Source organism: Magallana gigas, chromosome 7 (genome assembly GCF_963853765.1).
Source record: "Magallana gigas chromosome 7, xbMagGiga1.1, whole genome shotgun sequence".
Lineage (NCBI taxonomy): Eukaryota > Metazoa > Mollusca > Bivalvia > Ostreida > Ostreidae > Magallana > Magallana gigas.
In genome coordinates, this window is record NC_088859.1 from 42442525 (window position 1) to 42459322 (window position 16798).

The 16798-nt window shown below is 32.7% G+C and overlaps 3 protein-coding genes across 4 annotated transcripts in view; 2 read left to right on the plus strand and 1 right to left on the minus strand.

Moving 5' to 3' along the window:
- Positions 1-339: 339 nt before the first annotated feature.
- On the plus strand, positions 340-5144 carry LOC105347203 (SPARC). Its single transcript, XM_011456173.4, has 10 exons — positions 340-480; positions 1877-1949; positions 2781-2840; positions 2948-3026; positions 3124-3239; positions 3362-3500; positions 3593-3675; positions 3780-3901; positions 3995-4143; positions 4805-5144. Exons 2-10 carry the CDS (start codon positions 1881-1883, stop codon positions 4858-4860), a joined length of 873 nt encoding a protein of 290 aa, XP_011454475.3. The 5' UTR covers positions 340-480; positions 1877-1880; the 3' UTR covers positions 4861-5144.
- Positions 5145-5679: 535 nt separating this feature from the next.
- Positions 5680-11698, minus strand: LOC105347205 (uncharacterized). The gene is made up of 13 exons (XM_034459008.2): positions 11477-11698; positions 9705-9761; positions 9467-9597; positions 9224-9334; positions 9043-9144; positions 8403-8565; positions 8072-8174; positions 7684-7818; positions 7462-7602; positions 7017-7151; positions 6627-6812; positions 6220-6460; positions 5680-5938 (listed from the first exon to the last, which is right to left on the minus strand). Exons 1-13 carry the CDS (start codon positions 11541-11543, stop codon positions 5837-5839), a joined length of 1674 nt encoding a protein of 557 aa, XP_034314899.2. The 5' UTR covers positions 11544-11698; the 3' UTR covers positions 5680-5836.
- Positions 11699-13262: 1564 nt separating this feature from the next.
- Positions 13263-16798, plus strand: part of LOC105342949 (protein sidekick-2) — a 28461-nt gene continuing 24925 nt past the window's right edge. For both annotated transcript variants that reach the window (XM_034459009.2, XM_034459010.2), the window contains exon 1: positions 13263-13725. In XM_034459009.2, coding sequence (XP_034314900.2) covers positions 13587-13725 — 139 coding nt within the window. In that variant the 5' untranslated portion in view covers positions 13263-13586. The remainder of the gene's footprint in view (positions 13726-16798) is intronic.

The following is a 16798-nucleotide window of genomic DNA, read 5'->3' on the forward strand; positions in this document are numbered from 1 at the left end:
GAAATTGTTTATTTCGTGAATTGTTTCCTGCGAATCTTTGCAATGAGTAGCAGACGACCGGAATGACTAACGAGCCGTCCGCGCAAATCAGTCGGGACAGAAAACAAAGAGATGGTTTTCCGGATGAAGAAACTGGAAATAGAAGTACCATACTTCTTCTTAAGAGCGCATTGCTCACACACTGAAGAAAAACAATAAAGAACATTGTAGATTAATTTCAACTCCACTTACACCAAGCTACTATTCCTCAACATGCAATTAATTGCTTCAATTTTTAAAATTTAGGAAATATTTCACTTACATTAATCAACATTTCTATTTCATGATTCATTTATAAACAAAGCACAAAAGGGGGCTCTTTTGTGGGGGAATACGGTAACGCAGTGATTCGTCATGCCTATGAGACCCACATGCGAAACTCATCCAGTTGTTTGCCAGCAACTTTTGGAGATACATCAAAATTTCCTCCTCCACAAAGCGGTAAGTCCTTTTATTTGTTTTATATACGCAGAAAAGTTGCTAAAGAAATTCTTTCAAAATAAACTATTTTTAAAAGTTTGGTAATTAATGCAGCGAGCTAGGAATCCTTGGGCAGTTGACACTTGGTGTCTTGCTTGCCTTTCAATTTTTGCAATAGAGAGACGATTGGACTCCGTACGTAAATGTGTATTATTTATAGCATATAGCATTGAAATTTAACGTGTCAGCAAGAACGATATATAATATAATAAGAGTAATATTCGATAATTGTAAAATAAAAGAATGATTTGTAACAATTACATTTTGCAATATGCCACAATTGTTACCAAGCTGAATAATATTGGATACCAGTAAATCATATTGTGTATTTATGTGTCAGCATGTCTAAAATACAATATAAACTAGTCTAAATTCAACATTTTGCATAGATAAATATACATTTTTAACAGACATAAAGTTTTAACCGGTTAATAGTGAGAGGTAAAATGCATAAAAAAAAAATTCTGAAGCTACGTCGATAGCTTAAAGTGTTTGTGGTTTTTGACGCCTGTGAATGTTTTCAAGTCTGTTATTGCAAACGAAAAAGCTAACGTATTGTAGTGAATAAGGGGGGAAAATGGTTGTTCACACAGATAATAATTCTTTGCTCTTTTAAAATCAATATAGCACTTAGATAAAATTTTAATGCAATGATCTCAAAACGTGGTCACTTTTATCATTACATGTATGTACAAAAATTTTCATGTAAAATAATCTGATTTCTCTTCTAAAATCTCTTACGAAGAGAAGGAAGTGTATTAACATTCTAGATAATAAAAATCCAACACACTAAATACAAATAATTTTTATCATAATGACAGAAATTGTCGTGTCAAGCTAACTGAAAGAGTAAATTTCTTGTTTTCTTGCGCGAAAATATTTCGAACGCGAAGAAAGTAATACATTGCATTGCGTTGCATTTAAACAACTCTTAAACTCGGTAGCAACCTTTCTTATATATTCTAAACATCTTGTGATTGTTTGTTAAATTTAGTTATTGCTCCCTCTTGTGTTGAGGTGAGGTTTGTAAACACAATTTGTGTAACGGTAATTGGAACTGTATGTAACATATGGAGACAGAAGAATTTCCATCAGTAAAGAGGAAATAGTTTAGTCGTACATGTGGTTCTGTTCATTGATTTAGTCAACAATTCGCGAAATCTTAGCAATCAATTATAATTTCAAATTCTAAAAATCTTATAATAATTCGAATTAATTTCAAGCTTCTTTTTATTCCTGTTCTTGAGAGCATCCAAAGACAGGGTTCTTATTAGTAATTAATTATCCAAGACGAAGTTCTTACATTGTCTGAAAGAAAGGTTGTTGCTTGATAAGATATAATGTTATTTGTTTTCAGAGCCATGAAGGTTCTTTTGTTATTATCCATTCTCCTGGCGTTGGTCGTCTGCTTCCAGGCTACAGAAGCAAGGGTAAGATCCCCGACGACGTCCTTGACATTTACACCATCCTCCAATACACCAAATTAATGATGTTACAAAAATCATCAAGGCATTATCATTATACATACTCCAAGACTACCGGTATTATATTAATTAATACTGATTTGATTGGGGACTACAGACAGAATTTTATAAATACGCGTACTGTAGTTCATATAGAGAACGAGAACAAAAAGTGTTGTTTCATATAAAATCTACACCAAAAGAAACACTTTTATTCATGGAGAGGGTGGCTTGATGCACACAGATAGTGTTTACTGACATAGACACGGTATACAGGCAGTAGGAGTCGGATACAATCTCTGTCAAGAACCTTTAGCGTGTACACACCCCACACATTTACACCAAGCTTCCGCACTGATCCATCTGATGATATCAAATATCACCACGTGATCCTTGTTGTGCCATTAATTGCCAGACCAAGAGGTCGTAAGCTTTTTCGGGCGTTGGTAAATATTTTTTAATATGTTTGGTGTTTTCACTATTTTCACCTCCTCCAACATGCAGTTGTTTTGGATTGGGTTTTCAAAACCTTCCGCAACCCCCCTCCACACACACACGCTCTCTGTTTTTACAATTTTAATGGGACTGTCTAACATGCAGATTAAACATTGTTTGATGTATTTTCTGAGAAAAGAAAACTGTTATATCTTATTTCGTTATATGTCAGAGGCTTCAATGCACGATTTGAAAAAAACGCGCTTGTTTTGGCTTAACCGACAAAAAGTTGATTTAAGTTACATAATTTGTGTATTCAGTGAGTTCATAAGATGCTTTAGAATGCTTTTTTTCTAACCCTAGGACAGAGAGGATCGGCGAAATAGGAGGGAAACTGACGAGTATCCAGATGTAGAAGAGGAGGTTGTTGTCTATATTTTTCAATATTCCAGTCAAAATAGACTTTTGACATTGACTTTTTTAGAAACGGTACAGCTTTTTAAAATTTATTTTGTTTATTATTTTTGCAGGGAGCCGAGGAGGACGACGAGGATGATGTAGACGATGACGACACAGACAACGACCAGGAAATCGTCGACACACGAATTAGTAATTAATGGGTCATATTTATCTGAAGCTTTTTCACGATCTAAAAAAATCTTTTAAATAATTATCATGTCACAGTTATGAACTTTTTTTTCAATAGATCCTTGCGACAAGAAGACATGTCGCCGTGGCGAGGAGTGTTACCTAGACAACGCCCGCAAAGCTAAATGTCGGTGTGTCGAGCAATGTACCCCAGAGCCCGACCCCAGATATATGGTACGCTCACGTTCGCACATTTCCTTCTGAGAGCAATAAATGTGTCCATGATATGTCATAACAAGCGCACTAGCAGAAACATCGGAAGTTAGCAAAACGATAAAACTTTTTTCACCTTTCAGGTGTGCAGCAACAAAAACTTGACGTTTGACAGCGAGTGTCACATGGACCGGGAAGCCTGTTGGTGCCGTCGCAGGAAGCCCCAGTGTGGGAACCCAAGCTTTAGGACCCTCAGACTCGATTACTACGGAGAGTGCAAACGTAAGACACGATCTCCATAACTTAAGAAATTACGACTATCTAGCCGATCTTTACTGGAAAATACTATGACTATGATTAACGTTTTGTTATAGAGCTTACAAAATGCCAGGATTTCGAAATGGAGCAGTTTCCTCTTCGTATGTCCAACTGGCTCTTCAAAGTGATGGAGGAATTGGTAATAAAATCTCAAAGCTTTACACACCATGGTTTCATGGGGATAAATTTAATTAATACCTTACCTGTTTTTCATAATTAACGTCGATGTTGGTAAATCTGTAGGCCAGAAGAAACGAGCTTGATGGTGATTATGTGGAAATGCTGAAATCAGCGGAGAAGGACAAAAACCACGTGGATGCAGTCATCTGGAAATTCTGTGATCTTGACGTTCACCCACAAGACCGGTAACTTATTTATAGTATTTTGTAGCTTTGTCGGTAAGACTTTTAGAGATTATTATATGTTCAATTCTAAAATGAAACCTTTGCAAATTTCAGATTTGTGACCCGCCGGGAACTTCTTTTCGTTGTTGCAACAATCAAACCAATGGAACACTGCCTGGCCCCTTTCCTCGATATTTGTGATGCAAACAAGGACAGAAAAATCAGTCTGCACGAGTGGGGAGGGTGTCTGGGACTCGACCAAGGTATAGTTCACACCTTCATTGTAAAGGGAGATGGCTATCTGGATGTGTCATTTTTATTTTAAAACAATAATTGGCTTAGTAATATGGCTTCCGGGTTCTGTGAAAACGTTCGATTAGTTTTTTTCTCTATCACGGGCAAAAAATTTTATGATATGAAGATATTAGAACACTAACTACCACTATTAACCATAGGTTATTAGAACAAACTTGTTTTTTCCTCTTTGCCTTCACACTGTTTTAACAAGAAAAATACATTTAATGGATTTTTGACTAAAAGATCTATCATCACCATGCTGTGCCCTCTGCTAATTTGTCCCTCTGAGTCCATGCCAATGTGATTTATCAATTTACTCCAGCGGAAGGTCAAGAGTCTATCTCGTAAAATGTTGATTCTTCAATGCCATGAAAATAATTAGTTTACCATTTATTATCTGCAAGCTATCCGATTAGCTGAATCAGCTGTTTTGCCGATGAACTCCACTAGAATATAAAACTTTGTCCATTATTTTCTACAGAGATTTATATTTTACTTGACCTTTGTCAAGAAGAAAAAAATCTTCCTTGTTTCAATCAAATATATCTCATGTTCATTTAATTTTTTTCAGGAGATTTTTATTAATAAATTCCAACTATAACCAGAATATTTTTTATGCTCTTACAGGAAAGATTCAAGATAAATGTGGTGCTGTTCACAAGAAAAACAAAGGAAGAAAATAAACTGTGCTGTTATAAATGAAGAAGGGAAAGGCTTATGCAGCAGTATCAGCGAAAATTAAACAAGCAAAATATTAATTGAGCAAACCTAAATGCAATCTCATAAAATCTCACTGCTTCGATGGATGTTGGACATTGTTGGTTGCTTGTGGAGTACAAGATGCAGCAAATTTAAGAATGGATAAATGTGCTTTCTATTCAGGATCTCCAATAGAAAAAGAAATATTACTGTGTGCTTCCATTTTTATTACTGTATTTGGTAAATTAAAGTCATTTTTAAAAGATTACTTGTAGTTTTATTAAGACAACTAATTACTATATTCATGCAATTATATTCTGACAGAGATTTTAATGCCAGACAGATGGTACACTAAAAACGAAACCAAAGATGGAATATCCCAGTGACCAGTGCTCTACGACATCTTTTAGTGCAATAGAGCACTAAGCAAATGAGAGAGCAAAAGAAATTGAGGTTTACAAAAAATAAAGTACACTGCCACTGTAAAATTATGTGGAGCAGTGTGGCTATTCTATGTTTCATATGCTACAAGAAAGTGTTTGTGTAATTAATTGCCCATGAACTTAAATACCGGTAGTCAAAATTTTTTACGAAATAGACGGTATTGTTGCACATCAGAATTGTTTTCTTCTATGATTTGCAAAGTTTTAAAATACAAAAATATCTAAATGTAGATATTTATTTTTTTTAAACCCCACCTTTTTGACAGCATTGTCTTAAAATGTTTTTAAGGCTTTTGCATCAAGTAAGAATGCACACAATTTACTTCCATTGTCCAGAAACACAAATGACAATATCAGGACTTCTTGCTTTAACAGACTTTTATTTTCAACATAAAAATATAAATTACATCAAATTCAAGAATTTTAGAATAAATAACATCCGTACATGTATGATAAATTTGGCATTTCTCCAGCTTTCTCTCTCAATAAAAACTTTCTCCCTGATCATTCTTATAAACTATGAACTTCTTTTGGTAGTCATTATCTTTATTATATTATTAGAATTGTTAAGGACTTCATCTTTCTTCATTGGTCTCTTTGACCCATCTGTATTTACTGTCTGAAATGAAGATTTAACTTTTTAATTCATGACCTCTTTGATTGTTCTAAAATCAATATCACAATACATGTACTGTATACAGCATTAACTTCATAGCTTGTTATTTTTGCCAAATGGCGCTAGCTTTTTTCTCAAATCCAAATTTTCAGATTGACAAGTAGGTCAAAATAGCCTTGTATAAAGTATTACTCTGTCTAAAGTGGTTTATATTCTTTCCTCATTTTATATTTCATAATATTTCTATTAAAAGAGCTAATACTCAAATCGAAATTCCAGTTTACCTCTGCTCTCACAAAATCTCCTGACAACAGACTGACTGGGTAATGACATAGAACAGAGTGGAATTCCTCCACATTGGTTCCTGGTTTTAACATGATACAATCACGCAGAATCTGGCTCTTCTCCACGTGAGATTTACCGACTGATTGAAGAGTATCCAGGCAATGTACAGGAAAGGCATAAACTGGTTCTCTTAAACTGACAGCCTGACACAAAGCATTGTGGATATTTGTACTACCATACCTAAACCATTAAAAAAGTTAACAATCAGGTAAAGGTTTTCATGAGAATAAAATTGTATGCTCATTTTTAACCATTGAACAAAAAATACAATAATGAATTTTTTTGTTTTTTCAAAGAATTATGAGGAAATGGGGTAGCTATTGAATATATTCAAGTAAAGACCTACCTCTTCAAAATACTACTTTCAACTTTTTTAAGATCAGTAAAAATGAAAGACGGACAGTCTAAAATGTCAAAAGAATCACTTCCTCTATTGTATTTGATACATCCCTCCTTTTCCATCTTCTGAAGAAAGCATTCTCTCTCTGCGCTCACAGGAATAGTGTAATTATCACCAAATTCAGCTGAAAGTCTGAATAAAACTCAGAATGAATTTGTCATAAGAAGACAATGAAAGAGTTTGATGAAATGATATACAGAAGCAATCCTAGTAATACAGAGAATTCTCTTTATTAATCATACTGATTCTAAAGCATTCTATGGTTTAATTTCAAAACATTTATAAAAGAGAGTGTGGCCATGTATTCAGTTAACAATATCAATATAACATCTATACCTTGTGATGATATCTGTGGCAGTCTCCTTATCTGCTTTATTTAGAACCAACAGAATAGGAAACCGTATGTTGAGAAAACAGTCCACTATCCGATGTAGAACCTTGTCATCCCATGTCTTTATCTTTGACAACTCACTATATAATAAACATTTTAAGTCTGAGTATAAAAGTAACTCTCTCCAATAATCTTTCTTTCTTGAATAAATGAGTGTGGGATTAAGTTTGAACATGTGGATCTCTCTCTCTCTCTCTCTCTCTCTCTCTCTCTCTCTCTCTCTCTCTCTCTCTCTCTCTCATAACACATGGTTTTACTCCAATTCATCACATTTATAAAAATGTACTAAATCTAAAGAACATTATTTTTTCAAGAGATAAACCATAAATGAACTACAATACACTTACATGTACCTACTATTAAATAACCTGCTTCATGTTCTGTACATACCTCTCAGTGACCCCTGCATTACGTAGGGCTGCATAAATAGTGGCTTTGTTGGCATGGTATCCTGTAAACATGTCTACCAGTTTCTGAGGTCTTTTAACAATATTTTCCCATTTGGCCCACACATTTTGATATATCCATTGACTGCAACAAAATAATCAAAATGCAAGACAAGGGGAATAACTCTTAACATATTTGTTAACCAAGAACAGCAAGTTTACTTACTGTAGTTCCTCTTTCAACCATTGTACATCATTAGCAGGGTCATAGTCTACAGTTTCTTCACCTTTCTCATTGGTTGTACCTGAAGCATCTACGATGTGGATCAAAACATCAGCATCCAGTAAATCGTTCAGAAATCTGTAATACAAACAGGTATTTTGATATCACCATATAATAGATTTAACTTTTCTTTGTCGTCATACATCATTTCAAAAGATCAGTATTTTTAAATAAACAAAATTATTTGAACTAATTACTTTATTACAAACTACAAGTAAAATGATTTTTAAGTCTGAGAATAATATTATTAAAGGTTTGGAGTATTAATTGTACATGTACAGTACAAGAACTAGTTTTTCATTTCAACAGTTTTCTAAATAACTTGGGTTACCTGTTGCCTCTACCTTTGCCCTCCCATGCACCAGGAACTAACCCAGCAACGTCTTTTAACAGCACTGGTAGATATCTTTGTCCTTTGAAGTCATGACCATTTGCTGAAAATAACATTGTTCATAGTCTTAATGGAGATCAGCAATAAAGCAGAATAACTTAAAGATAAGAAAAATGTTGTACAAAAATAAGTATTCAAAAAGCAGCACATATTCAAATTTTTGAGATAGACAAAGGGTTTGTAGCATGTAAGATTATCCTACATGTAAATCTATCACATTTTTCTTGTATGACTTCAAATCTATGAAAAAAAGGTGTATTATATTCCTTGCCTGCATCACACCTGACTGTCAGATTGCTACAAGGACATGGGACAGAAAAGAAAGCCTTCCCTATATTTGGCTCTATAGTGGTGAATGGGTGTGCCCCAGTTTTAGCTAAATCCAGGGTCGTTGCTGCATTGAAGAAAGTGGACTTCCCAGCTGAGGGCTTACCCTAAAATGTTTTGTAAACATTCTGTCAGTCTAAATCGTAAATGACTTGGATTTATATAAAATAATACAGATATAGAGGGCTATAATTTTTAGAAATAGCTATTCCATCTTTAAACTACCGATATCTAAACATAAATCATCAAATTTATTTTTTAATGCAGCCCATATATATCATTCCATGTATTTGTAATATTTAATTTGTGACTCGTATTATCATTAGAAAACATGAATTTGGATAGTGATTGCCTCGTGAAATGGTAGGGCATATGAATGGTTATAGCCAGTTAATTTCAACAATACAGAATTATGTGATGGTTACAAAAAGTGCAATTTTTCATCAGATTTAGGGAACAATATTGGTGTCATAGAGTAGAAATACATTTTATTTGTAAATATTCAATATGGTCATACTGATATCCTGAGGATGTGTACAAATAAACAAATTGAATGTATATGTACATATAAATCAATGGTTTACCACAAGTCCTATGACATACTGCCATCTTCCTCCTGTCAGCTTGGGTTCTTCAAATTTGATTGGTTTAAGATCTGAGTCAATTTTCTCTTCTTTATCCAACTCCTAGAATATATGTAGATAATGAATGTCTTGAGCAGACATGCATTGTAAGCAGTATACAAAAAAAAAGACTACACTTAACCTTGTTATCACGGGGTTGTTCAGAAGTGTCTGGGGAAACATTCTCATTTATCCACTGTTGTGCTGCATCCATCACAGAAAAAATCATCCCCATTCCAAGTGACTCTTCACACTTTGAAAGAAACTTAATTGCTTAAGATAAAACATATCTGTAGTTTGCATTTCAGATCTGTTCTGGAATTTTAAAGTTTACACTTCATTACATTCTGATATCAATTTATATGCAATACTGAAGCATTCTGACTTTTTCCTGTAAAAATCCCATGAGTTGTCTGTGGTTCTTTGCAGACAACACTTGGTTCCTTATTGGTATCTCTATAACTGGTGAAATATCTGGGTATTCTGTTGGTAATGTAAACTTCAGACTAATTGCACCTATCAAATACATGTATATAATTGAAAAGATATTGAAAAAAAATGTATGAATTAAGAGAATGGTAATAATTTTGACATTTAAATACATGCACTGTACTATATCTTACCGTTTATCTGAACATCCTGCAGTTTTATCATAAAACATGGTGGATCTTTTGAAATATCTGAAATATCAAAAATGTACATGTATATAAATTATACATGTATCTTAGAATTCATTTCATGCAAAAATAAAAGAAACAGATAAGACATGATATGTATATTTTAAAAAATTACATTAATTTAGATGAATTTTACGAAATTTTAGGTGGAATGTGACATTTTTAAATGGATGACAGTACAGCAGATATAAAATGTAATAAATCTTAACTGTACAATTTTGACCCAAAAATGCATTTAAAAGTTTCTTATAATTATGATAATTCTAGTCCATTTCAAACCCATGACTAACAGCTCAAGAGGTGAAGATTTTAAATGACATGTGGTTTATGACAATAAAAGTTGGTATAAGTAACCAAAATTAAGAGAGGTTTCAGACAGTTTAAGTGGAGAACAATTCGGCTCAGTGGTCACTGGTTCAAACCCCACCATGGTCAATTGATGTAATCTTGTTTGTGTTGTGCCCTTAGAAAAAGCACTTTATCTACATTGTCACTGTAGCTGAAATTGGGTACAGGCTGAGATTTAACCTGTGATGGTCTGCTGCCCCATCCATGGGAAGCCAATGACTCTCGTCCACTTAGCACCATATACAGTCGTTTGACCAGTTCCGAATTTTGACCAGTTTCGAATAGTTAAGAAGTTAAATAGCAAAAAATTAATGAAATAAAAAATGTGGGAAAAAATCAATACCTTTAATATAAACACGTATTAATGCTTGTTTGAATTCTGCTGTAGTTTCATTTTTGCGGTCATACATGTATTTGATATCGGTCTTAGATTAGTCGACCTACTTTCGCTTTGTAATAAATCCAGGTCATTGGAACGCTAATATGCACGTACAATCGTCTGTCGGTGCCTTAAATTTTTACTTGTAACAAGATTTCTTTTTTTAAATGAAGGTTTAGTATGTATTCTAACATACCCAAAAGCAAACAGGATAAAAAATAAAATAAAAACGCAAATGGAAGCAGAATTTTATTTAGCCGTCATTTTACGAGTTTCGAATACCCAATTTGTTTCCCTCTGTTTTAGGATTTAATGAAGATATTGATTGAAACAAATACTTCTGAAATTCATTAAATGTCTTTCTCCGTCTTAAATAAATCATATTGTACCACAATAATGATAAGTGGAGGGGCTGAGACTGTATTCCGACAAGGTGTTAGAAACCAGGCTAAATTATTGTTACGGTGATTTTGTGTGTCATTTCCGTGCAAATCAAACTGTATTGTTAAGAAAATACCAATAACTGAGATGTTTGCATTAAACCTGTTATTCAACAGGTTCAATCAATAGTTTTAGGACCGAAACTTTTTTTATCTACATTTCATATGTATAGGAACAGTTATGTTATTCGGAACCCATCGGCTTATTCGCAACTGGTAAAATGGCTTCCCACGTAATTTGTTAGAATAAAATTTTATTTAAAAAAAATTAAATACAGTAATATTGCATTTATATCAGCAGGGATATGGTGTATATCGGCCAAAAAATTAGATCTAAAAATAACACCCAGGAACATTTACACCACCTCCAAATCTATACCCTATTCGGAACTGGTCAAACAACTGTACAGATTCAGAAAGCTTTTGCACCTTCATGACTCGGAGAAAGATTTAAATTAATTCAAAATCAGACATTCTATATATACTCAGAACACCTCACAAGTAGCTAGGAAACATCAAAAGTTACAACGGGTACATAGCAGTAATCTTACCAGTAAATTCGTTTTCAAATATGGACCTTAGAGCCTCAAGTTCCTCGATTTGATCTTCATTAGCCATTATTGTCTAATTTTAATTATTCATCAGATTCATCTGCAACTTTTGTCATTGTGTAGAAAAAAGATACTTATTTTCATTAATCACAGACTGACAGAAAAAGAAAAATAAGGCTTCCAGAAAATTGACACATGTCCGATGTCGTATTTTCACTTTCAAATTGTTGTGCAATTTTCGTATCCCACACCCGAGCTTAAATGCCTTTATAGCATCCCCCCCCCCTTTTTTTTTTTTAAAGTTTAAAGGGTTGGTAAAGTGACATAGTATATATTATCAGATCATAAAAAAATATTTGATAATATAAAATAAAAACACTTATTTAACGTTTCTACTGAATTTCAAAAATATAAGATAATTCTTATACATAATCTGTAAGAACCAGTTTCATAATATAGATTAGTGTACATCAACATATTACATGTATAATGAATTTATTCCGTCTTTTTATATTCCTATCCGCTGAGAGCAATACTGACCTTGTTTGGAATTTTAAAAGTGAATATATGGTAGTACAATTATGTTGATTGCCTTTTTTTTTTTTAGTTAAAAATAAATTTTCAGTAAAAGAAGGAACTTTGCTATTTTTCGTTGCGGCTTGACGTTAATTAGGGATCGAAAACACAGCATTAAAAAAGGCTGTCATTGTTTCGCATAAGAATTATTTTAAAATACATAAAATGCTACATTGACAAGAATAAGGTTAGTAAGTAAATATATTTATTATGGTGACATGTGCATATATTTATGTACAACAGTACTAGTGTCGTATAATGCAAATCCTACTCAAACTGTACATTAATATTAGGCACCCAGGTCATTGAACCTTACAACGTATAGTTCCTCAAGGCTGTTTGATTACATAATTATATTCAGTATTATAAGTTTATAAATTAAATTTATATAATATTGTATGTAGATGATTATCAACATCTGATTAATTTATTTATTAAACAATTTTAGACCCGGTGCTGTGATACATAAATATCAATAATACCTCATATGAAGGTGAATATCATTAACAGATTAAACTATCTGTAAAGAAATAGATTTTGTCAAAGAATTCGCTATAATGCCTTTGATTTGATTTTGACAACTGCAACGTTACTATCTAGATTAACAGTTCTTTCAAAATGAATATACATATACAAATGAATATATTTGGTCACCATGGATCGATTTACTTTATAGCCAGTATAAAATGCAATAATTATTGTTTATAAGTGCAGCAATTCTTTATTGTTTAACTTATAACTTAAATTGTAGTTGGCCGCCAATTTATTTTAATACAAAATGAAAGAACAAATTCTTTAGTTTGATAATATAAAAAAATAATTCATGTAAAAAAAAATATCGCAAGATTATTTAATGATTAATTTACGAGATAAATCAATATACTGATGTATCGCAATAGAAAATTCAGCAATTTTAATGATATAAGAATGACAATCTGAATCATCGTAGATTTTTTTAAAGACTTTTTAAAATTGTGTTAATTTGGGTCAGACTTTTAATGAAATGGTTTGCATGTAACACAGGTATTATGGAGCTTGATTAAAAAGAAATAAGTTGTTTTTAATATACAGTACAAACTTTCTTATAAGCAAATGTGTAAGACAGCAATAAATTTATATGTGTGGGCAAACCACACAAATTCCACCCAGACCGTCTCTGAGTCACCATTTGACCCAATCAAGCACTCCTCACTTTTGATTCCATCAGCCAATCACATCATTTGTTGTGATCACATGGACCGACAATTAGTGCAAGAGTATCAAAACTTACCTATCGAAAAATCAATATTTACCTGTATCAAACGACGCTGTATTATTTCATTATTTTTTCCACGCGGTAAATTATTATTCTGGACCAATATTAATGTCTTAATTTCTGGAGTACTTTAGCTTTGTTTTTTGGATCTTTCTTTGTGAAAAGTGAAAAGGTAACAACATTGTCATTTGTCGCATCAATATGGCCGACGCGAACTTCCGATTACATTCATTCCAACCGGTGGAGAAACTATTCCGGTGATTTTTCTTTTATGGATGTATGTTTTTAAATTTGATTTATAAGAGTTTCGAATATGAAGTCAAAAGTTTTGGTCTAAAAGTGAAAATGGAAAAGAAACGTGCGGCCAACCTTCAATTTGTCCTGTGGATTGCCGTTTATTTACAATGTGTGAAAAGTGGTAGGTATCATTTTTGATCAATGTATTGGATATGTTTTGTATCTTTCTGCTATTTGATGTTATTATGGTTAAAAGAAATGAGCCTAGTTTTCTTTGATATGAAAATCATTATAAAAACGCATGTGTATGTACATTATATCAGGCCCTACTGCAGTATATAAAATAGGCCTATTTGATATACATCTCAATACCTGTATACATACTACTGCCCAGATTTTTGTTTATTTATGTTCCATTGTTTGATAAATGAAAAGATTACATTAATGAAGAATATGCATTTTATTATATCATTGAATAATTATAGACTAATTTGAAAAAGTATCTTAGGAACGCAGATAAAAAGTTTATAACATGTGTAATGAGATGAGAGAAATAATGAATTGGCTGGTATTTGAACTGGTCAGATCATCACATTCCTCCACATTTAAATGATCTTCGCCATAGAAGATCACTCCAGGCTCTTCTCCTGGCAGAAGTTATAACCTCTTAGTTCCAGGGGATGGCACAGCACCATGCAGATGTAACGGGAGTGTAGCAATTATGACAGACCGGGATTCGAACCTTGACCCCCTGAAATTAACCCGGTCTGACCTTCAAAAATTAATAAATCAAGACTCCCTATGTTTAGACTACATGAACTTAGTCTTTTTATAAATTAACCTTTCTAGGCATAATTTCGTTTCACATATTAAAATATAGGTGCATATATCATCAAAGAAGTGTGGGATTTGTATTAGGGTCTCTCTCTCTCTCTCTCTCTCTCTCTCTCTCTCTCTCTCTCTCTCACACACACACACACACACACACACACACACATATCATCTCTTTTTCTTGTTTCATCGTTGTTATTATGTAGGCACATTTGCTGCATTGTTCTAACTAATGACTTTGATAAAAAGACTGACATTGCTTTTTATTTCTTGCTCCATCAGTTAATTGCGTAGAATTACAAGACATATAAAGAGTTAAGTATCCACTTAATGAAGAGAGTACAAATACTTGAGGCAAAGTGGCTCAGATATCTACTCATGTACATCCTTTATACTTGTGCTAAATAACACACATGATGTTCATGAAAAAATCACTTTTTCTCTAAAGAAAACATTAAAATGTCAAAATCTTTTTTACTAACAACTGTGTATTTTTATCAAAAAGGAAGTTTCATATTCCATTTTAAGTACCTACATATTACAACGGTACACACTGGTACAATACTTTGCATGGTCAGGTCCTACAAGCTCTCTTTATTTGGGTCTTACAAAGGGACTATTCCCTATTTATGAATAAGCAAAAAATTCCCATCTGATTTATATGTCATTTGATGATTTCAATTTAGATACTATGTGAGCGATATACCGGGTATAAGATAGAGGATGGGTGGATTTGATACCTGGTGTATACCATACTGGTTGTAGTATACTACGGTACATGGGACTGATAGTTTTAGAGTCTAAATGTACAGAATAGAAAATTAAACCTTAATTTTAATACTCAATATGCTATTTTTTGTCCTAATAAAGGCCTAATGCTATTAGTATTATAAATCACATTTTTATAATGATAATTTTTTTCTCTATTAAGCCAATAATGTAGATAATTTTCTCAGAGCCCAAACCTTGTACCAAAAGGTGCAGCAACATCACTGAGAGTTTTTGGTGCAATAAACATTAATATTCTATCTGGAAGTCAGTGTTGAAAATAGAGGCCATGAAAATATACATTTATTTTGATTAGATGTGTTTTAGTAAAACTTGGTATGTCAATAATTTGAAGATCGATATAGATCACATTTTAAATGTGATGTTCAAATTTCTTTTTTAACACTCTAAGGTTCATAGAATATTTTATTGATAATAATATTAAGATAAGATTTCAGATAAAGTTTGTACATTGTAATACCATTGATACATGTGTATATTTTAAAATAGGGAGATAGAAAATAGTTAAAATAACAGGAAATTTCCCACACTCTATTGGTAATGAGATGACAGGGATGTAAAAATATACCAGTAATGCAGCATGGAACTTTCAGTTGCTTTTGCATATTCAATAGATTAAACATTCACTCATTGCATATGATTTCTGCTCCCTGGTAATATTTAGGTTTAAAATTAAAAAAGGTTTGGAACATTTGCTCCACTTGACATTCCATTTGAGGGTGGATGTTCCCATGGAGTAAAGAAGTTTTATCGGGTAGCTTAACAGCAATGCTTTTGTTTTTCAAATTTGAAAACATTTTAACATTTGAATGCCGTTTTGGTAAAATACAGATCCCTTTTCATGTTTTACATAAGAATTGTATTTTTGTTTCATTAACAAAAAAGAGGAAAAAAATTGAAAATGAATCTAAGGCTTTATCTCTGTCTTTTCGCAAACAATGCATTCATAATGTATTTTTTGGGCTAAAATCTTGTGATGAATACTTAACTTGTGTTTTAGTTGTAATAAATTGAAGTTGAAACTGAAGTTATTTGATTTTGTAGGGAATTTCAGGTTGTCTGTAATTACTTATCTCCATCTATTGTTATGCTTTTTCCTGTCTTCAAATTTCATTGTCTTAAAACTATCATACATAACATTTTGTAAAGAAATTAAAGCACTTAAAGGGTATTGCATGTATGGGTGTTCAAGGAAAAGCTGGCATATGGATTAGACTTTTGCATAGGAATCATTCTTTTGAATGAAAGTGAATTTAATAATCTTCTAATGCTTTTAAATTTGTAATCGGTAAGCGTATAAAGAAGTTTATGTGCACAAATCAACACAACATTGACTTTGAAGATTAAGCCCCAGTGAAAGAGATGTGTACTAACTGTTGAGGTGCCGTTAAATGCTCAGTAATTGCACTAACAAAAGTTTTATGGAGTCCAGAGTTTCACTAGAGTGAAAATTGGCTTAATGATAAACTATTCTTCAGTGAAATCCCTGTGTTTTAAGTGCCCTGACAAACCACCCATGCTTACGTATTGTTAATTTTAAAGGAAATGGGCTAATGTGACCATGTAGACGGTTTTATTTACATTACCGGTACATTTTGGCCTTGAAACACATTTCACAGCAGGTTAGAAACCAG